The sequence below is a fragment of the Notechis scutatus genome, chromosome 4 (genome assembly GCF_049901735.1).
Source record: "Notechis scutatus isolate UNSWTSFEM ecotype Mainland chromosome 4, rNotScu1.2, whole genome shotgun sequence".
Lineage (NCBI taxonomy): Eukaryota > Metazoa > Chordata > Lepidosauria > Squamata > Elapidae > Notechis > Notechis scutatus.
In genome coordinates, this window is record NC_142012.1 from 31741498 (window position 1) to 31767676 (window position 26179).

The 26179-nt window shown below is 37.1% G+C and overlaps 1 protein-coding gene and 1 long non-coding RNA gene across 4 annotated transcripts in view; one reads left to right on the forward strand and one right to left on the reverse strand.

Moving 5' to 3' along the window:
* Positions 1-13687, reverse strand: NOCT (nocturnin). Of its 3 annotated transcripts, none has more exons than XM_026668844.2 (3): positions 12968-13687; positions 4145-4414; positions 1-1357 (listed from the first exon to the last, which is right to left on the reverse strand). In XM_026668844.2, the coding sequence occupies exons 1-3, from the start codon at positions 13188-13190 to the stop codon at positions 507-509; spliced, it is 1344 nt and encodes a 447-aa protein (XP_026524629.1). In that variant the 5' UTR covers positions 13191-13687; the 3' UTR covers positions 1-506. The 3 variants fall into 3 exon arrangements, with proteins under 3 accessions (XP_026524629.1, XP_026524633.1, XP_026524630.1); XM_026668848.2 differs by having other exon boundaries at positions 13269-13407; XM_026668845.2 differs by lacking the exon at positions 12968-13687 and adding an exon at positions 5824-5933.
* The window catches only part of LOC148130693 (uncharacterized), a 27695-nt gene continuing 15173 nt past the window's right edge, over positions 13658-26179 (forward strand). The window contains exon 1 of the long non-coding RNA XR_015749226.1: positions 13658-13700. This is a non-coding gene — a long non-coding RNA (uncharacterized LOC148130693). The remainder of the gene's footprint in view (positions 13701-26179) is intronic.

The following is a 26179-nucleotide window of genomic DNA, read 5'->3' on the forward strand; positions in this document are numbered from 1 at the left end:
TTCGAGATTAACACTAAATTTATTCAAGTAGAAGGCACAATTCAAGACAACCTCAGAAAAAAATTAACTGAGGCTCATATTAAACTTTATGCTGAACAAAATTTGGTCATATCGTCCAATATTGGAGGGACGAATCCTGGGCATTCATCTGACCGATTCTTGACAGACAGGACAATGCTGTTACATGCAGTGCAATTGTTTCACTTTACAACACAAGATCTTAAATATGGGAGGAAAAGAACCTTGTTACAATTGGAGCTGAATAACAGCAGTACTTTTCTTCAGAAAAGAAAAACAGCACAAGCAGTTAGCCAGGCATATTTTTGTGTTTTTTATCATAGCACAGAGTTAATAAGAAAAACAAGTCAAGGCTCTAGTAGTAGATTATTAATTCTCCATTCATAAATATTTTTCCCATCCCATCCCCAGAAGTCTTTAGAAGTCCGTGGTAAAAGTCTGTGCCTGCACAAACACAGTACGTGAAAACATAACCTATCTCCACCACTTTATATTTCACTTAATCTTAAAAACTTCTCTGGATTTTCATTAAAGGTGAAGTCACATACTAGAGATAGATGGTCTGAAGGGTAATTGAAAGATGGTAGCCTATTGGGTCCAATTTGCTCCTCAGTTAGAAGGCTGAGGGCACCATCTACTTTTAAAGTCTGTTGTGAATACCAGATGTAATCAAGGGTATGCCTGCATTCTCCAGAAGGACGGATCTTCCATGTGGTGTATGGAGGCTCTGTTAGCCCATTTGTACTCAGAAGTTTATAAGCACTGTTTAGGTTCAGACTAGATTCAGAGAATTGCTTGTACACTTCTTCTGTAGGCTCAGCATTGAAATCACCACAGACTATAAGAGGGATCTCTGCATCCTGGGTGATCTGTTTTAGATTTTCAAGAAGATCAGCACCTTGAGCAGATCGAAACGTCTCCCAGCCATTGCGAGCTTTCAAGTGGGTGACAGCAACACAGAACAATTTCCCAGTCTCGTTACATTTCAGGGTCTGAACTATAGCCACCTGATTGGTCTTGAACTTCATTGCTGTCAACCTGATGTTGGTGTTATTAATTAGCGTAAACCTGTCCTTAAGGAAGAACAAGGCACAGCCATCTGGGCCATTGTTACATTCCACATCTAAACATGGAGAACATGGCTTAGAAAGAAAAGCACATTGGTAGCCTAGCCGACTGAGTAATGGCTGAAAAGTATCAAAATAGTGATCCACTTCCTGTAGACAGAGGATATCTGGCTGGTAAGCAAGGATCTCTTCTAGAATGAGGCACTTCCTTTCTTCCCATCTCAAGGCTTCCATGGGGCATTGGATAAAGTTGTCCTTGCCTTCCCCAAGAGCTGGAATGAAGAAAATATATCAGTTAAGAAAACTTCCTCTAGGAAATATTTTCCTTCCCATAAAATATGTAAACACAAATAGTCCAATCCATACTCTTAAGTGGAACTTTGTAGAAAACTGAAACAATTGGTATATTTTCAGTCATCTAGTACAAGAGAGCTACATGACAAAATGAATCTTCCTTGCTCAAATCTATTCATGAGTGACATACTTCGACTAATAGTTTTATTCAGAATCTAGCTAGACAGCATTCTTGCAATTCCAATGTGAATAGTAAATTCAAAATAGAACCTAATGATAATTCTTCCCTATTTATGCGCCCTTTTTATTTTAATATCTTAAACTATATTTGTATATTTCTAAACCTTGGGATTGAAATTTGTATGCTGACCCAGAGTAAAATTACTACATTGCAATGTTCATTTTGGGAATAAATGTTATTTGATTTATACCTTCAAACATAATTAAAAAGATATGCTTTTTGATGGTACATTTCACATTATCCAAGAAAAAATTCAAGGTGACAACTCCACTGGATTTCATATCAACAAAAAGTTTAACAAACAGCAATTTAGTTTATACATAAGGAATAATCTAAGGTGAAAATATACATGAGTCAGAATATGTGGTGGAATCTACAAGAAGAGTGGGTGGGGGTGGAGTTAAGAGACTGGCTAGCTTGGAATCCCTGCAGAGGAAGGAGTGAAGGAGACTTGATCTCTCACTTAAAATCCCTGGAGCCTTTATCTGGTTGTTTTCAAGAGAGTGAAGTCTGGTGAGATTCTTGTAAATAGGCAAATAACAACTACTATGAACAGCTCATGGTGTCTTTCTGGTTCCTAGCACCTCATATACTATATATTATTGGCTATTTTAAAATCAGGGTGTCTGTCCACTTTTTACATTCTGCTTTTTAGAATAATATTTTTAAGATACTTTCTTAAGTTGGCAATATATTTCATATTTGGATAATCTTTATATATTCCAGGTTTATTATTTTTGTGAGTTATCAATACTTTAAATCTTTGCTCTGAGTGATGATCCTACCATTTTGTTGGTGATATGATAAAATAAATAATAATAAAATTATTACTTTGTCCGATTTAAAAAAATAAATATTGAAAAGTTGACATTCAAGACAAATTTGTACTCTGAGAATAAGGAAAGGGGCTCTTAGGTAGCAAACTTAATTATATCTCATCCATTGCTATATGTTTTTGATTGGTCATACTAATTGAAAATTCTGACAATTATAGGCTAACTAAACTATCTGTGACTCATTGGGCCATCCTAAGAGAAATGCAGTGCTGATGCCCCCTCACACCTCTTGACATGGGGCATAATTAGGCTGACAATATATATATATATATATATATATATATATATATATATATATATATATATATATATATATATATATGTATGTATGTATGTATGTATGGTGTTCGGCTTGGTTCGGGTATTTTCCCACGTCATTGTAGTTCTTTTAAAGTTGTAGCAACGTTTCAGCAGAATCTCATCTGCCATCATCAGGCTTTTGTATTGTGTCCGTCTGTGGGTCAGACTTTTACAGTGGTTTCAGATTTAAATTTGGGGCAGCCTATTGCTGTGCCAGAATGGTTTTTTCTTCATCCTGATTGGTTGGGAGTCTTGGTCTGTGTTTATTGGTCTCGGAGTTTGCTGTGTTCTGCTTGATGGGTGTTTCTGATATCTTCTGTCTGTTTTTTGGCTCTTTTTGTATCTTGATTGGCTGGCAGCATTGTGTTACTTTAATGGAGGTCTTTAGTGCAGCTTGGCTTCGGGTAAATGGACGGCTATCATTAGTTAGGAAGATTCTGCTGAAACGTTGCTACAACTTTAAAAGAACTACAATGACATGGGAAAATACCCGAACCAAGCCGAACACCATACATGTAAGTACCCGCGAAAACTTAAGAAAACAACATACATACATATATATATATATATATATATATATATATATATATATATATATATATATATATATATATATATATATATATAATTATAATTATAATTATAATTATATATATAATTATAATTATATATATAATTATATATATAATTATATATATATTTTCTGAGGTTCGCATGGTATTTGTATGTGGATCTTTGGTTATTTGGGTTTTCTCCGCGTAAGATTCAAAGTATCTAGGCAGCGTTTGATGAAGTCTCATTCATCATCTTCAGGCTTGCTTCTTGCTCTGTGCTTCTCAGAGTGATGAGCAGACATCACTCTGAGAAGCACAGAGCCGAAGAAGCAAGCCTGAAGATGATGAATGAGACTTCATCAAACGTTGCCTAGATACTTTGAATCTACGCTGGAGAAAACCAAATAACCAAAGATATATATATATATATATATATATATATATATATATATATATATATATATATATATATATATATATATATTCATCTCCAATGACAAATAAGGTATCATTATCACCTCAGAAAAATATCAACAGTGTATTACATGATCATGGGTTTGCTGTATTACATGATCATGGGTTTGCTGCAATGACCAGAACTTTGAAAATAAAATTGGCTTGAATTTCATAGAAATTCCAGTTGCACATGTATAATGGGTTCTGAATTTTTTTTGTTAGTAGATTTGAGGTATCTTGATTAAAAAATTGTTTCACCAAATCTGCTATCTTAAGGAATGGATAAAAAGATCTGTCAACTGAATGAAAGCACACACAAAGCCTGCTAGACTTTTCATTTTACAAGGCTCAGACACAGTTTCTCAGTTAAGATTGTACCTTGTGCAAGTATATTCCATTGCATAACTCTAATGGGCTGATGATTTCTGACAAAGCTGGTCCTCAAGTCCACAAAATCCCTTTGGAGCCGGGCTGGACGGTTCTGAAGAACAATCTGGCATTCTTCAAGTAGATCTTTGGGATCTATAGGATCCAGAAATTCAGAATCAGTTTGTTCCAAGTAGTCCTGGTGCTTAGTAATGACACTGCTACTCAAAGTCTTAGCCAGTGCACTATACAGCCTACTTGTACTGTTGCCCATGGAATACCCTGAAAAAGAAAGAGAAAAGAACTTCAGTACATCAATTCCAATTTCTAATCTGTTAACTTATCTCAGATGAAAACAAATGCATTCATCATTACAGTTCACATACTATGTGATAGTCTTACAGTGCTGGTAGCCTCCAGCTATAATGAACCTCAGTTTTCAAAATTTGCAGCCAATGTGAAGAGTTATGCTATATAATATAAGCAAGCACTTCTGACAGCATATTTTTCAATATGAAGTTAATGCAATATGCATTCCCCTCTTAAATTTTGCAATCTAAGTTCCTCTTTTTATACTGTCCTCTTAAGGTATTTCACTTAGTCATTTTTATGATCTCTATAAACAAAGTTTCAAGCCCTTAGAATCAACCTGTATTATGATATTTGAAGGTGACTTATCACATTCCAAATATTTTGTACCAAGTTGTATAGCACAGCTAGTTATGCCAATGGTAGCCGCTATTATACCTGAGACAGTAATTAGTAAGACTGCTTCTTGCTAAACAAACCAGCCTACAAGATTTCTGACATGCCACTTCGTGGAACACAGAACATTATTTCTTCCCAATCTCACAAGAAAGCCAAATCACTTTGTCACAAGAAAGCCAAATCATAAACATTCTGTTTTATTAATCAGCAAATACATGTTATAATCACAAATCAATCTAAAGTTCATTCACTTTTATTTCTTACTTTCATCAATTAAGGATCAAAAAGATGTTCCTATAATGTTCTGTAAATAAATTCTTGGGTTTACAAAGCACCCCCCCCCCACGACATCGGCAATATTCTGCAAAAACAAACAAACACCCTCTCCCCAAACAAAACAAAAATCCAGGAGATCTGAGTTTCATAAATTTTAAGTTAGGGAGCAAGCTAAAAGAAACTTCTCAAATTTAAAACAGAAAAAAATGCAATATAAAATTGTGCACAGTTCTCTGGCTTTTCAATAGCTACTAGTAAGATAGTAATTTAAATTTTCTTTATAATATATAATCGCCTTCCTATCCCTGCTAATCTGAATACCATCATCTTAGACACTGCAGGTGAGCAAAAAGCTACCTTGCACTTTAAAAAGAAACTATCTGTATTATTTCCAGTGTCAAAAGATAACCCCCCCATATGCTTATACCTAATAATAGCAAAGCCTATATTAATCTTTTCAATGCTGCAAAATAACGATTACCACTACCTTTAAAATAGGGAATTAAGATTTTAACAGTTAATTATCTTCCTGTTTCCTTGGACTGCTCTTTGTAATTCTATTTTAGTCCAACAACAGTTTATAATTCCCAAAGCAGGAAAAGTTAAGACCTATAGTTATCCAAGTTGCATTTTGTTGAAAAGTGGGCTTTCTAATAACAAAAAGGCAATATTTTAGAAAGTTGCTAGTTACATTAAACAATAATTACCTGATAAATTGGATGGAAACATCAACACAAGTGGTAAACAACTCTAATGGAGAATTGCACACTGAATTGCCAGCCTCCAAAGTCATGTGAGCTTTTCCTATGCTACTGTTACACAAGAGACACCTAGTGGTTTCTTGTATAACTTTTTCTATTGAAACAGGGTTGGGTTTTTTTTTTTTTTTTTAATAAAATCCACTCTCACTATTAGCTCAAATAAAAACTAAATTTATGCCTGCTTTTTGTGATGCCTCATCATTTGTTGCTCTTTTATTGCAACCTGACTGAACTGCTTGGAACCAGCTGTTTCTCTTAAGCTGAGAATAGGGTTCATGTTCACCTAAGCAGTGGTTTTTTTTTAGCCTTGGCAACTTTTAAGATAAGTGGGCTTCAATTCCCAGAATTCTCCAGCCAGCATTTGCACTAAAGTGATTCTCAGTGTTCTCCTTCACCTTGATATTTCAGCTTCATAAATGGACTAGGTGAAGTAAATTGCTCACTCCTTTTTTAATGCTGTGTCACTCTTTTTCTTTTTTAATGGAAGATATAAATCTCATCACACATCACACCAAGGCATGATTTTCATTATCATGCTTACTGGATAAAACACAGTTGATTTACAAAGTTCATGTTTTCAAAATCACAAGGACTGGACAAAAATAAATCGTAATAGCACAATGTGTGAACTGAATCTTAACTGGCTAGACTTTGCATTAACCTTTCTTCAGAAAAATCCATCAGTTAGCTTGTTTTTTGTCTAAAAGCAGCAAAATATTCTTGATTTGTGTAATTTTCAGGCAAATTCCTTAATGAGTCCATTTATATAATCAGTATCCATCATGCTGTTTCACATTTGGTTCAGTGAATAAGCAATGATTCTTTTTTTTTTAAACCAGTGTTCTCTCAATTCTCAGATATTCTTCATGACTTGGCTGAGATGATATATAACATTGAAAGTGAGTCATGAACAGCAACACACCCAGAAGAGGAATGTGTGCTTTGAAGCATGTCCTGAGGTAACTACATCCATTTAAAAAAATATGAAATGGTTTTAATTGGACTAGGAACAAAGGGAATGCTTAAAAATGTTATTTCTTTCCACCTCTTTCAAAGAGCTTAAAATCCTGTCATGACAAGTTAAATTAAAAACAATAATGATACCTCTTGAGCAACCCAGTTTTAGATTATAAATCTCACATTGAAGGACAGGTGACCTACAAAATTGATTGGTTTTATTCTGAAAAAAATTGAAATGTTCTAATAAGTTTCCTAGATTTAAGATTCCTCCAAGTCATGATTGTAGCTGTATGCAGCTTCGATTTTGTTGAAAGGCATTAAAATCAAAACCACCCTTCAAATTGTATCTTCATTCTAATTGTGAAATAAACATACAGTGTTGAAATCAATTTGCTGGATTCAATGGACTTGTGGTGATTTTATTTTAGCAGTGATGAATCACCAATTCAACTCAAATTACCTTTTAAATCAAGTCATACATTTGAATCAAATTGATTCTGAATTAAATCACAAATTTGAATTGGATTTCAGTTTATTTGTGCACTTTGGTTCATCACAATTATACTTTCCAAGTTAAACTAAATACACTTTTTTGGATTAACATACATCTATAAATGTAAGCGCTGCTCAGAGCCATTTTTAGTAGAGCAGTAGAGAAATGCCAGTGAACATGCAACTCAAGGAGTATACATTGTACATTTATACTTTACTTATTAAAATTTTTACTGTTTTCCCAGGGAAAGTTCAATCTATTGTCAATTATTTCAAAAGCTACAACAGCTTTGTTGATCAAAATTCATAGTGGTGCAAAATCTTTGTGAAGTTTTCTGGTCCTGAAACAATTTTACCATTGTACTTTATTGCACAGAACCTTCAAAGAATGGTTAAGTCATTTAACATGTATTTTTCATAAATATGAGCAAGAACTTTCTCCTTCCCCATGTAATTGATAGTTGCATATGATATATATAACAGAAAACTTTCCAAGTTTACCTGCATATTTAATATTATTTAGAGTGTCGGGTACACCTTAAAAGCCTTATTCAACATATGCTTGCAGTTATTTCAAAGACAAATCTTAGCTAGAAAAGATGGTTCATGCTTCATAGCTATTTTAACCTATTGTTAAGCTGTTCTTCTCCCATTCCTTTGTGAACAATCTGAACCAATTTAGTCCTCAGCAGAATGATATCAATTCTTAAACTCCTACAGCTGCATTGCAACAGTATGCAGCAGCAAAATCTTAACATGGAACTCAGCTCTTACTCTAAAAATATGCACATTCTCTGATGGACCAGACAGCAGCAAACATCTAACAAAGGTATATTCTTGAAATTCTAGATATCTTAGTTAAAAAACATTTTCTCTTAAATATGATGCTTCATTCCCTTATTAAATATTTTTACTGTTGTAACTTAACAGCCTATACTTTCAGATGTAATTTGATAGTAGTTTGCACTTCATTTTTTATATTGAGCTGTAAACCTTCAACAAAAGTTTAAAATATGCAGAGCTTAGGAAATAATGGTATGAAAGTCCAACCAGCTGCTTCTGTCTAACCTTGATGCAGTGGAATATTGCTGCTTCCAGCAGAATAAGAAGGTTGCTTAATTGTGCCTATCTAAGTTACAGCAAGTTACTCAACAGTGCTTATGCAATGGTACTGGATTGTTAAACGCATAAAAATTAATATCCAGCCAGACCCTGCCAGCAATCACTAGGCCCCTCTACACAGGGCAATTCTAGCAATTTGTATTCAGAACATAAGCTCAATGAACCTTGCTTTGGATTAGAATGTCACCAATCAATAATTGGGCGATTGTGGTGATTGTAACATGCTGATGTAACAGATGTAAGCTCTTTAATATCTCTGGTTTCAAGTAAACAAAGATATACCTAAAGATACAGGAAATTTACCATTTTATATGTAAACTTCATGTGCTAGGTATCTAACAGGATACCTTCTTTCTGCATAATGTTCACGTGTTGGCTTATTTTGTCTGCCCTACAGTATTGAACAATGGAAAACTCATCTCAAAATATTAAATTAGAAATTTTCTAGATGATATCCTGAGTAACCATATTTAAAAAGCTGCTAAAAGCTGAGGATATTTATCCATCTAGTCCAGTATTGTTTGAAGTTAATTTCCAGGATTCAGACAGAGAATCAAGTACTCTGTATTTGATCTTTGCTAAACTAGAGATGCCAAAGATTGGGATATTTTCTGTTAAGCATGGATTTTGTTATTCTGGACAAGACCTTTGACAACATAAGGATACATTGTGATTAACTCAGTCAAATCAAATTAGGAGATAAAAAATGTTTTGAAGCATTCTGTAATCACATATTTGAGAATGATTCCAAGAAATGTAGATAGGATGGTCCTGTGGATAAAAGTGTCAGGGCTGCAGCAAGGTTTCTTCCCTTTTATACCGTTTTATGGATAAGACAAATTCTTGAAAATAATTTATTATCTTGCCATTTGAGCATGGATGGCAAGACAGTGACCAAAGATTATGCACATTATGTTAAACCAGGGTCCTGTGGCCTCAAGGATTTCTTTTTGGCAGAGAAAGATCTTAGAGAGTTTGTTTCCTCATCTTGCTTACTGTCACTTTCTTTTAATTTTCCCATCACCAAAAGTTGCTTGACCCTGACCTTTCATGGTTTCACGTGTTACTGGAAAGGCTGGAAAGAAAGAGAATACCCTATACAAGGTAATATTTTGTCTAAATTGACCACTTGACCAAAGTTTATAAAGATACATTATATGCAGATAATTGCCAAAGTTTAACCTCAATCAGGTTAAAAAGAACTAAAGATCTGTCTGTTTAAATAAGATTTTACTGAATTGGGCAATAAAGATATATATATATATATGTATGTATGTATGCATGTATGTATGTATGTATGTATGTATGTATGGCATTCAGCTTTGTTCGGGTATTTTCCCACGTCATAGTAGTTGTGCTTTTAAAGTTGTAGCGACGTTTCAGCAGAATCTCATCTGCCATCATCAGGCTTCTGTATAGTGTTCATCTGTACAGAAGCCTGATGATGGCAGATGAGATTCTGCTGAAACATCGCTACAACTTTAAAAGCACAACTACTATGACGTGGGAAAATATCCGAACAAAGCTGAATGCCATACATGTAAGTACCACAAAACTTAAGAAAACAAATATGTATGTATGTGTGTGTGTGTGTGTGTGTGTGTGTGTGTGTGTGTGTGTATATATATATATATATATATATATATATATATATATATATATATATATATATATATATATATATATATATATATATATATATATATATATATATATATATATATATATAGTGTTCACATAGCAACAATCCTGAAAGAGCTGAAATAGTGACATTACTTCTGAGTAGACATTACCCTGTAAGTATTAAACATAAGTTGTTCCCCCCCCCCCACATGATTTGTGAGGTTGTTTGTAATATTTTTAGGTATACAATGTTTCAAAATAGATTCAAATGTGGTTTGAACATCCAAATACTTTTAAAGTATCAAAACAGTCCCTTTTGAATGTGAAACAACTGTTCCAAACCTGAAACAACTACTTTAATGGTTAGATGGATAGCTAAATATTAAATAAGTGATTGGAGAGTTATAATATTAATTATAATTGTAATATGAAATCAAAACTAGTTTTTATCCTTGTCCCAACTACTATTTGGAGGGTGACTCACAGCACCCAAAAGTTGGGTTTGGCCCTCAACCAGGAATAAGGCATATGCCCTCTGCTTTAAGTCAAGGAAGTACAGAAATTAGTAAATAGCCTTGCTTCTCATAACCTATACCCTTGAGTTATCCTAGAACGCAGCAATTCCTGGGCAGAAAATAGCCCAATAAATCTGGAAGATGCTAGGCTGGGCAAGACTGAGCTGGACAAACAAGTCAGAAGCTGATAACAGCTGGCAGTGAATTCTGTATGTGCCATTTCAACTCTGTTATCATGTTTACGTTAAGTTCTTGAAGCAGAAAAAACTAGTGAGCTAGATAAACTAATGCTGCCTAATCTTTTATACAGATCGCAATTGAACTACAAGAATGAGCAAGAAATGCAGATAAGGTCTAAAAGGATTTCCACTGGACTTAATAGAGTAACCACAGAACATAGTCATATCATTTTTAAAGAAAAGGTCATATAATTGCTATTTTATGTATTGTACTAAAGTAAGTGCAAGCCCTAATCATTGTTTGCTAAGCATATTATAATTGGTTTGATAAACATATTACACTGAGCCATAAATCATGGTTTATAATAGTTGGATTAATATGGTATCTTACATAAAAGCTAAATAAACCACATTATGTCTATGCACAATCCGTGAACCCATCTTTTGTGATTTGGTGACTTTCAAGGTAAGTCAAATTGCTAGACTCAAAAACAGGAATCATCATTTTTATAAGAAGGCTATAATTTCTCAGCTGACAAACTACAATAAACAGGGAAACATAATTTATCAGTGTATTATATATAGACAAAACAGTTTTATCTAAATCCTTGCTTAGTTGGGGGTACACAAGGTAGTCTGTACTACCTCCCTCAGGTCAGACATGCATCACATATCTGCATAATGTGAAAATGAAATATAATGAATAACTTCACTAATAAGCATTTTCATACAAAAAAACACATAGAACACTAATACATGCTATGCTATGGCCTTGCCCATTTATCCCTCATATAATACCTATTAGGCAGTTAAAAGAAACTTTAGCATAATTAGAAGACAAGGCTCTTACATATATAATTTTAAATCCCAGGAACTGTTCATAGAAATAATTTAGAAAGTCAAATCTTTTATTTGAAAGAAAACAGTGACGCTTGAAAGAACAAATGATACTGGATACCTAATGCACGTCATTCATTGACTTTTTTTATTTGTCTTTCCTAGCTGGGCAAAGCAGCTTTTAATTACACTAGCAACCAAACTATATATCTCATGGCTCTCCATTTTTATTGGGTCCAGATGGCTCATTTATACAGCTGGTCCTTGACTTATGACCACTATTGAGCTCAAAATTTCTGTTGCTAAGTGAAATATTTGTTAAGTGAATTTTGCTCCATTTTATGACCTTTCTTGCCCAGTTGTTAAATGATCCACTGCAATTGTTAAGTTACTAAAACAGTTGTTAAGTGAACCTGATTTCCCCTCTGGCTTTGCTTGTCAGGTTACAAAATGCAATCACGTGGCCCCAGGACACTGCAACTGTCATAAATATGAGTCAGTTGCCAAGAACCTGAATTTTGATTACATGACCATGGAGATGCTGCAGTGGTTGTAAGTGCAAAACTGGTCATAAGTGACTTTTTTCAATGATATAATTTCGAATGGTCACTAAATGAACTGTTGTAAGTTGAGGACTACTTATACATTCATTTTCAACTAGCCACTTTGGATCCAGCACAGTGTCATCTGGTAGCCCAGAAGCAAAGAAGGTATTTTCCAGATCAACCAAAAGCAATAATCCCAAATTTTGGTGTAATGGCAAGATCTTGGAAACCCGGCTTCCCATCACAATTTAGGATTACAGGTAATTCTCAACTTACAACCACAATTGTGCCCAAAATGTATGTTGCTAAGTGAGACATTTGTTAAGTGAGTTTTGCCCCATTTTACGACTTTTCTTGCCACAGTTGTTAAGTGAGTCTGGTTTTCCCATTGACTTTGCTCGTCAGAAGGTTGCAGAAGGTGATCACATGACCCAGGGATGACCCTGCAAACCGTCATAAACATGAGTCAGTGGCCAAGCGCCTCAATTTTGATCACGTGGCCGTTAGGATGCTGCAACGGTCGTAATTGTGAAAAACGGTCATGAGTCCACTTTTTTCAGGGCCCCTGTACCTTTGAATGGCCACTAAACGAACTGTCGTACATCGAGGACTGCCTGCAAACCCTTTCTATCTCAGCCTCCAATGCCACCCATAAAACAGGACATCATCATCTTTCTCGCCCAACCCTTGCGACTTCCTCCTTGGCTTCTCGGGGTGAGGCGGGGGGGCATCGGGTCGGGGGCACAGAATTAAAACCCTCGAACCCCAACGTTCCATCCATGGAACCTTCCGCCCCGAAGGTTCTAAAGCCACTCACCAGCCTGGGGATTTGCAGCTCCCGAAGCGCCCGGGGCAGGGCAACTGCAGCAGCGCGGAACGCCGGCGGTAGCCGAGGAAGAGGCGAGGAGGGCAGGCGGCGAGAGGGCTCTCCTCACTGGAGCCGGCGAGCGGAGCAGCATCGTCGAGGTAGAGGCGGAAGAAGGAGTGCAGCAGAGGTTAGACAGGGCTGAACAGAAGGACCTCAGAGAGCCTGGATACATAGTAACGCTACGGCACGCGAGAAACAGAATCAAATCAAATGACAAAAGCTCCGCACCGGGAGCGGTTCTAAAGCTAACCTGCTCTCTGGGCCAAATGCCGGCTTCTTCTCGCCTCTCAGAGGCCGCGGATTGGGAAAAGAGCTTCGGCTGCCTGCTGAGCTGGCAGAGAGAAGCCCACCGAAAGCGCCGCGAATAGCCGAGAACGGGAACACGAGCGGCAGAAGTACAGTCAAACTCCCTGCCACCCCACCCTCTTGCCGGTATTGACGCAAGCGCTGTTTCCAAGACTATAAGACCAGGGCGGGAGGGGGGGAGAGAGAAGGAACCAAAGCATTTATTTCCCCCGGCTTCCTCAACTCGACGGGTTGGAAGGCATTTGGCGCTCCTGGGAACGGAAAAGGCAGCGCCAGATTAAAATGGCAATTTCTACGCGAGGGGACAGATAGAGAAGAAAACCCCGGGTTAAATGGCCATCCTGCGTGTTTCGTCCTCCCCTCTGGTCGAAAAATGGTATGTTCTAATCACCGAAGTCCCCCGTAAGCGCTGTTGGTGACGTCACACGGAACGTTGACTCGCCGGGTGGGGGCGGGAGCGGGGGTGTTGGCTGGAGCCTCCCCCTATTTTCGCGCTCGTGGGAAGGGAAGGGAAGGGAAGGGGGCGTTGTCGTCTCCCGGCTGATCGAGGTCACGCGGCGTTTGGCTTTGCCCTTTCATCCCATTCATTTATTCTACCCTCATTTTGTGGAGGAAAGCGGGTCTGGGTGGAACAAGCTGACTTAAAGCTTTCCATTTCCTCCGATTCGCAGGGTTGAGAAGAGCGCTTGGAATGAGACCTGAAGTCCTGCACATCTTACTAACATGTCCAACTTTTTATAAAAAAAATAATAATAATCGTGCCGCTACTGTAGAAAGAAACAATGGATTTCTTTGTACCTTTTTATTTTAAAATCCGGAGGGTCTCAAGATAAATCGGGGACGTGCATAACCCCAAAAACTTTAACCCTAGACTGTCTACTATTGACCTCCCCTTTCCTAAGAGGTCTGTAGGGGCGTGCATAAGCGCACCAACGTGCCTACCGTCCCTGTCCTATTGTTTCTCTTATTCTTCTTTTATTTTTCTTATATGTACCCATTTCATGTATTCACAACTATGTATACACTTATACTTATTATCTTGTAAACAATTGGCAAATCAAATAAATAAATAAATAAATAAATAAATAAATAAATAAATAAATAAATAAATAAATAAACGTGCCTACCGTCCCTATCCTATTGTTTCTTTTATATATATTTTTCTTATATGTATCCATGGTATTCATAACTATGTTTTTACTTATACCTATTATCTTGTAAGCAATTGACAAATAAAAATAAACAAATAAATAAGGGGGGAAAAAAAGAATCTCCAACCCTTTGGTATTTAAGGATGCAGTCCAGACACATTAGGAGGTCAGCAATTGGGGATGACTATTTTATTAAAAAAAAATAAACAGCCAGCTCTAAAAACATTGTCTCATACAACAAAACAAACATCATGCCTGAAATCTCAGGTACAGAAGCAACTTCATGTATATATTAGGAAATATATTGGGAGGGACAGATTGAGTAAGGTTGGATTAAGGTCTTTTTACTCCTTACTAATCAGGAAACACACTGAAAAATGGGGTGTGATGTTTTGGAAGAACATTGTTTTCTAAGTTACTAATGCTATTAATGTTACTAATGAAATACTTTTTGAATGGAATGTAACTGGTAACTCTGTTTTTTAAAACCATAATTTATTTCATACTACAATATGACTTTTCCAATTCATCAAGCGATTGTGGTTTGTACCATAGTTTAGAGTTTAATGTGTAAACCCATGAACTGCTTGAAGATCTGCTTCTCAGGGGAAAGGGGAAACTGGTTGAAGGAGGATGAAATTGAATTGCTGCCAAGTGGAGAACTAGGGAAATTCCGCCTTCCTGGAATGAGAGTTCAAAGAGCTGGATGTTGCTAACCCTGGGTGAGAACCAGTGTTTGGTTCATTTGGTTGGATTGTTTAAATGAATAAGACGAATGGGGTGTCCACTTCCCCTGTTAGTGTACATTTTGTGTTTGGGATGGGGCAAAGATTTATGAAGCCAATTAATTATTGAGCTGACTATGTTAACATTACTTTTCTGAGAGAGTAAGGAGATTTGATTGCAGAGGGGGGTAAAAATGGGGAGGAGAATATTGGCAGTGAAAATTATAGCAGGATGTTGAGGGCAAACTATTCCAGGGAGAGGTTAGGTTGTTATGATTGACTTCTAGAGGACTTTTCCATCCGGCCGTTTTTAGGTAGATGAAAGTGACAAGTGGTTTAAATGGAGTTACTAATCTCTGGGGAAGAGATTTTGATTTACATTGCCTAGAATCAATCTGAGTTAGAGTAACAGGTAAATTTCATAAAAAACTAAATGAATTTTAAAATTGGAGCATTCTAATGAACCTGATTAGTGAAAAATCTCTGCTAAAGTGCTGCTTCACATACTACTTGATCAATATACTGCTCTATACAGAATCTGCTGATACCAAAATGGTAACACCAATTTTAACATCTTTAAAAGGGGATTAGTGTAATCATGGTATAGTTGTCTACAAATCATGCAAGTCATTCTGGCTATATAACTATATCCTGGATTAGAGTTATTAGATCTCTGAATATCAGTTGCTTAAGGTACTATAACCGTGATGGCGAACCACGCGTGCCACAGGTAGCACATAGAGCCATTTATGCGGGCATGCAAGCCCCAGTCAAACCTATCTGCACTGCGCATGTGCACGCCTCCCAGCTGATTTTTGGCCTGTTTGAGGCCATTTTCGCCCTCCCGGAGACTTGAGGGAAGGCTCTGCAGCTTCAGGAGGCCGAAAAATGGGCCTTCCAGAAATACTGGAAGTGCCAAAACAGACCCATTTTCAGCCTCTCGAAGCTCCCAAGGCTTCCGTCAAGCCTCTGGGAAGCGAAAATGGCCTCCCCCAGGTTCCAGAGGCCCCCTGGAGGCTGAAAACGGGTACTTCTGATATTTTCAGAAGGCCCGTTTTTCGACCTCCCAAGGCTGCGGAGGCTTCCCTCAAGTCTCCGGGAGGGCGAAAATGGCCTCAAACGGGCCAAAAATCAGCTGGGAAGTGCACACATGCGCAGTGCAGGTAACATGGGAGGGGTGTTGCGCATGCATGCGCAGGGGGGTGGGGCGCATTGCATTGTGGGTGCTGGCACATGCACGCTTTCGGCACACCACAACAAAAAGGTTTGCCATCACTGAACTATGATAATAGCTATTTGCTATTGCTAAGTCACAATGTTGGACTAAAAGGGTCTGTTGCAATTGGGATCTTCTAGAATTCTTAAACAGAGATAAAGATATCTTAATACTGGTCCCCACTCTAATAGTGCACAATTGTTAAATGCAGTGCAATGAAGATAGATTTTGTACATTGAAATCCTTAGCTTAAGACATGAAGACAAGCTATAATATTTTGGATTTAAACTGTAAGGTAAAGATAAAAGTTCCCCTCACACATATGTGCTAGTTGTCTCTGGATCTAGGGGGACAGTGGTCATCTCCAATTCAAAGCTGAAGAGCCAGCGCTGTCCGAAGACGTCTCTGTGGTCATGTGGCCAGCATAACTAAATGCCAAAAGTGCACGGAACGTTGTTACCTTCCCACCAAAGTGGTCTCTCTTTTTCTACTTGCACTTTTACATGCTTTTGAACTGCTAGGTTGGCAGAAACTGGGACAAATAACAGGAGTTCAGTCCGTTACATGGTGCTAGGGATTCGAACTGCCAAACTGCCGACCTTTCTGATCGACAAGCTCAGTGTCTTAGCCACTGAGCCACTATGTCCCTTTTATTTAAACTGTATTCACTCTAATTTGAATGCTGGTTGCTTGAATTGCTCAATTAATCTGCTTTTATTTTTTATTTTTTGGATACTGCTCTATGTGATCAGAATTATTATTTGGTTAAACTTCTTCTAACCTAAATGTAAATTAGAGAGTATTTTGGATGTATTTAATCACAAGAAAATACTCACCCAAATGTTTATATTGTCTACACAGATAGCATCCAGTTGAACCATCTGAATGATAGGTTACCTCTGTTAAAAAGAGCTTTTCAAATTTTTGTTATTATTTTGGTGGCTAAAGGTTATACTGGGATCACAGTTGAAAAACTGGGATGGGCCCATGGCCAAAGAACCTAAATTTAATTTTAAATAAGATACAGTAGAATAATACCACATTATAATAATATCGATGTATTAATCTTCTCTTTTGATTATATTAAAAATATCCTATTTACTCTGAAAGGGTTTCTGAGGCATGTCCAAGATTTTCAGGTAGTGCCAGTCTGAACCATCAATTTAAACAACTGGTTTTCTTGAATGATATTTTAATTTGTAGTGCAACCCAAGGAACACAAGGACTTCTTAGGTCACAAATCCCATAGAGAAGCTCATTGTAAATTGAGTTGTATTATTAAGCAGTTGTTATTAGAGACTCCTTTGTCTCCAAATGATTCATTTCTTGAGCAATAGTTTAGTTCCCGTAAAGGAAAAATGCAGACATGTCCGTTTCCAAGCCTTGCTATTCAGGATTATGTTACTCCCTAGTTGAGAAAATGAATCACACACAGGAACCAAAACTGGGAGGATGAGATCACAGTTCTTATTTTTAGTGATTTCAGAAATTTCCAGTGTAATTTTAATTATATTGTGGTATATTCTCAGAAAATATTTTCCATTGTTAGGAACATTATGCTAGTCAGAGAGAGTCTCTCTACATATTAACAGTAGATTTAGGCTACTGCATATGAGACCCTCCCTCAGAAGGTTGGACTGGGAAAAAAAATCTTTTTCAGGGATTCATTTGTGTTATGGAGGTTAAATGACTCTTGATAATTAATGGTCAGGTTTTTCATTTTTATTCATCAGGGTGATTAATTGGCTTGATTAAACCTTTGTTTCAAATGCTGTCCCTGTTCTTGCTGCATTGGTTGATCTGATTTCAATTTATTACTTTTTAATACTGTGATTTCTACATTGCTAATTTATTTATTTTTAATTGTAAAGTAAATTGATCCATAGATCTTACATATTATATGTATTAAAATATGGAATCCAAATATGTAAACAATAATGTAAAAAATAGTGGCACTTATCTATAGCTCGTGGGTAGGATGAGGGTGAAAGTTCATTTTCCGATCTTGGGGGTTGGTTGTCAAACATTTCATTACCAGACTAGGTAGTACCTTCACTGGAGTTTAGGAGATGTCAGTGTTCTTCTGTTTATTAGGGCTTCAGGTGTGGGTGTGTCAAGTGAGAGTCTTGTGATGGATCAGGTGTAAGTCATCAGTGAGTCTTGTGATGGGTATTGTGATAAGACTACATCAGGAAAAGATCATTGGGAGGTGAACTGCTGGTGTGTGTGGGGGATTGCATGGGTTCGTTGAGGGTTGGTGCTATGTCTGGTTGGCTGTGAAGTTGATTTGGATTCTGAGGGGTTCATAGGCTGGTTGTCTGTTGATGGAATTGCTTGTGGAGTGCCAAGCTTCGATGAACTCTGAGTGTGGCGGTTGGTAGCATGGCCGATGATTTTTATGTTGCTCTTGTCAGTGTGGGTATAGATTAAGGGTAACCAACCATCCTCCCCACACCAGCAGTTCACCTCCCAATGACCCTGTCCTGATGTAATCTCCTTATCACAATACCCATCACAAGATTCACTGCTGACTCACAAGACCCTCACTTGACACACCCACACCTGAAGCCCTTATAAACAGAAGAATACCAACACTGACTTCCCCTAAATAGCACTGAAGATGTTACCTAGCCTGGTAATGAAACATTCGGAGAATGAACCTTCACTCTCAAACATTGGTTTATTTCACAGTATGGTTCTATTTGTTATAGTTAGGGTGCTACAACGGAGTGTATCTGCGTAATCTATTTACATGGGTATACACACAGCTATTAATTCTATCATGCCATTTCTCAGTAAGGTAAGCAACCTTACACAAAGCATAGAAAAGAAGAAATAATAGGTCCCAAAGTAGGCCATTCATTTTTGTATGCAGTCCGCATTCATTCTTGACTTAATTCTTCTTCAAACACATATTTCTTAAGTACCCATTTCCCAGAACATATAACTTACTTGACATACCCAATTCTGCAAACCATTCAAGTTCCCAGCCAATAATACAATGTTTGTGTAAAAAAGTACTTATGTATACAGTATATCCCCAGCCATCACACCTGTAACATCACTACAAAATTACTTGTACATTGTCACAGAAGCTTTATTTCCATTATATATTATCTTATCCCTTCCAACAACCAACCACCAATTCCATATTCATGCAACACATTGTAAATCAAGAAATTTATGTGAACTTTTCTTTCTCAGTCTCACATTTCTCAGTATCCTGTGAAACGCGAAGATATAGTTGGCACATGCTAATCTAGGTAAGTAGAGAATCTTCAAAATCTTGAATAAATTTCCAATATCAGTTACAGAATTAATAAAAGTGGAATTTTTTCTCACTTGCATGTTCTCAGGTAAACTAAACACTTTGTTCCCTGCTTTCCATAATCTCTGATATGTATTTAGTTCAGTATCCTCTTTTATCATCACTGTTTACATGAAGTGTTGGGACAGTGATTTGCCCAAAATCATCAAGTAACATTTATTCATATTTTATTCGATTCATATCTCTTTTTCCCATTCAGCTGAAAACTCATTAACATTCAGAATTGAGAATTGATGTTGAGTGGAATTTTGAACTAGGATTTTATCTGCTCTAATGTGGCACCCTAACCTCTATATCATTTGCTCTCTGGTAATATGTGCAAACCACTGGGAAGCAATATACACATTATTAATTATAGCGTGTAAAATTATTTACACATCATTACAGTTAGTTTTAATTAGATAAGATGAGCTATTAGAGAAACCAGCCTTCAGTACCATCTTCATTTCTTGTGCAAGAGGTCCTTAGGAATTCTTAGAAAATAAATTTGAAATACCAGTAGGTATTCTTAGATAATATATAAATATATAATATAAATATTTTGTCAGATTCTTTGCTTGAAAGTGTGCCGACAACCCCGAAGACAAAGGTTGCACAAGCAAAATTCATTCTGGAAATTAATCTCTCAGGATATGTAATAGAGGAGATGGAAAAATTCCCAGAGGTTCAGGTACAAAACAGTTAATCCATCCAACCCAAACTGGTCAATTTAGATACAGCAGTGGCTGAGACCAGCAAAGCATAGAAAACTCAAATTCGGACCAACCAGTCAGAAGTGGGAAAGGTCTCTGTCTCCCCCTCACCCCAGTTTTAAAAAGGAAATGACTAATTCCACTTTATCTTTCGCTTTCTATTACAGGATTTGTTTGGCTTCCCAATCTGATTCTACAGAAAAGAAACCTTGTTTATTTAAACGAGGGTCTGCTGCAAGACCAGTTCTGTTTGAATCCTTGCACTATTTATTGAACAGCCTCATAGATTCAAGGACTCAGAATGAAACTATTATTAATCACCTATCAATTTATAATAAATGGGAGACTAGTCATACAAAGGAAATGAAATAATAAACAGTTGACAATTTATGAGAAATAGACAAGAGCTAATATTTAAAACTGCCATACAAAGTATATATGTAAGTAGTGCAATAAGAAACAGTAAAATAAACCATGAGAATTTATGGCACTGTTCAGTTCAGTGTGAGACAGGCAGTTTCAGAGAGTGCCGTCTCATATTTGTTTCAGAGACAAAGGTTGGAAGTTCAGAAAAATATTTAAGTTTGCCGGAGGAAAATCATTGCCATGGAATATAGAAAAATCTGGAAAAAAGGCTTGGAGTCCAGAGAGTTGTATGTTGAATTCAAAAAGTTTAGAGAGTAGCAGAGAAATGAAATGGGAAGAAATTTAAAGAAGTGATTGGAAATAAACAGAAGGTTTCCGGATTGAAATGGAGGTGGGTTGAAGGAACAGAATCACTTTTATTTGCAGCTTATGCACAGATCCTGGTCTGTGAAATTCTGTGTTAGCTGAATTCACCAATAGTTAGAAAAGTATGAACATTAGAAACCATGTTAGTAACTGCTTGGCAAAGTGTTTGCCCAAGATGCTCCTTGATTACCTGCACCATTGTTCTCCCAAAATTGAGTTGGTTAAAACCTGGATATACTGCTCCTTCATTTAATTCCGGATCCAGCTGTACGGTAGGTGAAACCAAAATTATTTTTCTAGGCTGTTAAACCCAACTCATTATGGTTGATTCAGAGACCCAGAAGGCTGTGCTTCTAAAGTCTAAGAAGACAATGCATTGGAAGGGTTTGGTTGAACTTCTGTAAGACCTAACAAGAGGGATATCACAAAATATATGAAGAATCAGAAAAAAAACAAACCCGAGGAAATGTGGAGAAAAATGTGAATTAAAATGTTAACAATTCAAATGGATTGTCTTAGGCTCTTTTTATGTTTGGTCCTGTTTGTTCTTTATGTGATTTCACTTGAATTTCTTTCAAATGCTTTTCATTAGGACTACATCCTTAAAGGAAAAGTTAATATATATATATATTTTTCCATGGAGCTATATTGGAAAGCGTAATTGAAATTTAGAACAAACTAGTGATCTATATAATGTATCATGTGCACCTGATAAGCAGCAAAACCTTGCAACCTTTCTGCCTGCATTAATAATGCTGTTCTTTTAGAAAAAAAATAAATCAATTAAGTTTAATTAAATAAGATTTATTACCAGTAATTATGTAGTCATGTTCAAAATTATATACGGTAGTCCTTGTATATGGCTCCAGCCTCCATGATGGTGCCTGAAATTGTGGTTATAAGTTGTTGCAGTCATTAAGTTGAGGCATAATTTGACCAGACTTAATTTTATGATGATCATAAAACATGTCACCATGGTTATTAAGCAATTCACAGAGTCCTTAAGTTAACTTTATGGTCTTTAAGTGAGACCAGTATATGCAGTGGTCATTTTTTGTCATTTTTGTCTGGAAAATATCAAAGAAATGATGTAAAAGGTGGTTATATGAAAGGTGGGACATTGCAACAGGTTATAAATGTGCAGTGATTGCCAAGGGCCTAAAATGTGATCATTTGACCCTGGGGATTGTGTAGCACTTACAGCTTTTAGGTTGGGTTGTAGCTACATATAATCCTCAGCTTACAACCCTTCATTGGTTAAGATGACACTGAAAAAAGTGACTTACACCTGATCCTCACACTTAGGTTGCAGCATCCCTACAGTCAAATGATCAATATTTGTGTGCTTGATAACTGGAATGTATTTATAGGACCATTGCAATGTTCGGGATCACATGATTTAAAGATTTCTTTGCTGGCTTCTGAGAAGCAAAGTCAATGGGGGAAGCCAGATTCACTTAACTGTGTGATTCACTTAGCAGCCATTGTGATTCTCCTCGTGACAGCAGCAAAAAAAAAAAAAAAAGATTGTAAAATTGCATACAACTTACTTAATAACTGCCCTGCTGAGTGATGGAAGTACCAGTCCCAATTGTGGTTGTAAGTCAAGGACTATCTATAGTTTTTTGAGGTCTGTTGTAACTTTGGTTCTTAAGTAACTGGTCATAAATCAAGGATTAATTGTAAAGTAATATGTCAATACAATTTTTCTTTTGAATATTAAGATTACAGTCTTATACAGTATTTATTTGGAAATCGATGTGTTAAGAGAGTTATGTCAGAAAGGTCCTAAATTGTTCCATATGTTACAGTAGTTGAGCTAAGGTAACGGAAGCAATTATGTGAATGCTTTGAAGAGATTATATATTTGATGTGAAGAAATATTCAAATGAGGTTTGCTTCAACCTCCATAGTACTTTTTTAAAAAAATGTTGAGTAGCTTATAACTACCTTGATGTTGTAACTGCTAGATAATCTACATGTACTTACTGGTAATTTTTTATCATATAAAAACATCATTGCTCTTGTTCCCAAGCTTTGTAACAACAGAGTACATTCTTCAGTAAAGTACATTGCCTCATTACCAAGTGGCAGTTTTGCATTTATTTTGTGATGTTTTGTTTGTTCCTTCCTGTTTTGTAATCTACTGGTTCTAGCTCTCTCAGTGTACTTTCTAATGGACCAGTGTATGTTTTGGATTTGAAGGCAAAAACAGGCTTTCAAGTGCCCTGGGCACACACATAGCTCTTGTCTGGAGCTCTTTAAACCAAAGGTATCTTCATTCCAGAATCGTGCTGCATCTCCAGAAGATCTTATAAACCAGAGGTCTCGAAACTTGGCAACTTTAAGACTTGTGGACTTCAACTCCCAGCAAAGCTGGCTGAGGAATTCTGGGTGTTGAAGTCCACAAATCTTAAAGTTGCCAAGTTTGGGGACCTCTGTTATAAACTCAGGAAATGATGTAGCAGAATTTAGTAAGTTGCATATAAATGTATGTGAGCATTTTGCACCACATGAAACCAGGGGTGGGCTGCTGGGAGTTTGCACGGGTTCAGGAGAACCTCTAGCTGAGATTCTGTGCAGTTTGTAGAACCCGCAAATCCCACTCCTAGCTGGTCCCACCCACCCCATCCCACCCCTCCCAGGAGTCCCCATGCAGCCTGTTTTGGATGCAGGTAAGTAGAGGGTGCGCAGAGGCTCGGGGAGGGCGAAAAACAGGCCTACTGGAAGTTTGGGAAGGCCAGAAACAGGCCCATTTCTGGCCTCCAGAGGGCCTCTGGAGCCTGGAGAAGCCGTTTTCGCCCTCTCAGAGGCTCAAGGAAAGCCTCTGGAGCCATGGAGGGCAAAAATCCCCCCCCCCGTGGTGCAGGAGGCCGATTAGGCCACCATGGCCGCGCCTACCCAGCAACTGGGCAGAGAAATCTTTGCTAAGATCTTTGAAGCGCACCCCTGCATGAAACACCTTTTTACCTTTGACTTTTAATAACTATCCATGAGGATAAGCAAATGCCATGAGAATAAGCAAATATTCACCCAGGTGGACTTTGAAAAAATCTTTGGCATTAAGAGAATTGTTTGTTCAAATGTATAGATTTTTGTTTCTTCATGAGATGGCAGTCTGCCTTAAATGGAGACTTTCATGTAGAAATAACTTCCTTGATCCTGTGTGTTAATTATGCAGATAACTTTGCAGACTTCATAGTAACTCTCTGAGCGATAAAACCATTTTGTCTATTACTGTAGTTTAAGTAATCCTAAAAAACTTTTCTTTGTAATAATTTTATTAAAAGATTTAGTATAACAATAAAATATAATACAGTTTAAAAAACAAAAATGTACAAGAAAGCAAAAAAAGGTAAAGTATCCCTTCCAAGAAAGCAACTTCCCATCCTCCTCACAAGAATAAACAAGTTCATAATCTCTTTACCTCTTTACCTCTTCTTAGCTAACAAACTCTTCATCCCATAAGACATATCTTAATAGTGGCATTCAAAGAATCAGATGAATGGCTCTAACTGAATTGTAGAACAGTAATTAATGAGATTCCAAAGGGATCTGTCTTGGGGCTAGTATTGTTCAATATTTTTCTTATGACCTGATACTAGAATTTATAAATTGTTGGAGGACACAAAATTTAGAGTTTTTTCCAACACCAAAAGCAAGATCGCAATATAAACTGGATGGGTTAAATATCGAGTGAGACAAGCAAAATGTCCTTCAATGGGGGTGGGGGTGGGGTGGGAAATGTAAAGTGTTACAATTATGGAGGAAAAGTGTAAAGCATATATACCGGATAGGGTTTTCATAACTTGGAAGTGGTACATCAGAAGATTTGAGCGTGGTCATTGACAACAAGCTGAAATGAGCCAGCAGTATGACACTAGAGAAGGTAAAAACAAGTCTGGACTGCATTAGAAACAGCCTTGTTTCAAAATTGCCTGAAGGTCCTATTCTCCTCTATTCTGCACTGGTGAGGTCACACTTGGACATTATGTGTATAATTTTGGCTACCAAATTTTCAAGCACACTAACAAGTTAAAAAAAGCTTCAGAGAGTGATGAAGGAAAAACAGCAAGCTCCTTCTGTTAGGCAGGAGATAAACATTTTCTGACTCAGTGCCTGGTGAGCTTAAAGGTTGCAGTGATGAGGGAGAAAGGGTGGAAGAGGTGATGGTGGATTTAAGCTGATGGTAAAGCTAAAAGGAAAAAAAAACCAACAGGACTTTTCTAATCAAATCAGTAACAACTTCCCCAATGTCCAATGCAGCTTGGCTTTGAACCATCACCCACTGAGACTGAGCCAGTTCCTCAAGATGAAATGCCGAAAGGAAAGGAACTAGATACTATAAAGGAAAAAGGCTGTCTAAACACTCTCAACTGAAGCTGGCAAACTTATGTACCCGGTAGATGGGGAACAAGAATAAACACAATAAATTGTTATTGGTAAAACAGCTTATCTCTGCAGTTGGGCATTATAATCTCAATGTTCTAGTGAATTAATCTTTACATGAGTCTGTTTTGTTTTAATGCAGCTTTTTTTCTGACAGTTTAACGGACATTAAATAATCCCCTCACATCTCTTGATGTGTCTAGAATTGCTTTTCGGGTTCCAGCAACTACTAAATCAGCTGTGTACTAAAGGAATTGCCACCACCAAGTGAGGGAGGAAATATGATTCTAAGAATTGAGGACATGCTCTTTAAGGAACAGATGAAGGAATTTGTGACGCCCGGTGTGTGTGTGGGGGGAAGCCAAGGAGGGACATATCATAGTTCACGTATATAAAAGGGTGTCCTAGGGAAGATGTCATGAAGTATCTTCCATTTCCACATAGAGAAAGGCTAGAATAATGGGTGTAACCTAGATTTTATTTAGACATAAGGAAAAACTTGCTCTTGGTAAGATCTGTGCAACAGTATCTGTCTACATACGTTGTGGGTTCTTCATCTCTGGAGGTTATTAAAAAAGAGGATGGCTCAGTTGGTTTTCCTGTACACTGTGGGGACTGGTGC

Coding starts and splice junctions, on each gene's coding strand:
- NOCT (XM_026668844.2), bottom strand. CDS start 13,190: ATGTATCCAGGCTCTCTGAGGTCCTTCTGTTCAGCCCTGTCTAACCTC. Junction 4,415..12,967: donor AGCTGCAAATCCCCAGGCTG/GTGAGTGGCTTT, acceptor TTTCTTTTTCAG/GGTATTCCATGGGCAACAGT. Junction 1,358..4,144: donor ATGGAATATACTTGCACAAG/GTACAATCTTAA, acceptor TCTTCATTCCAG/CTCTTGGGGAAGGCAAGGAC.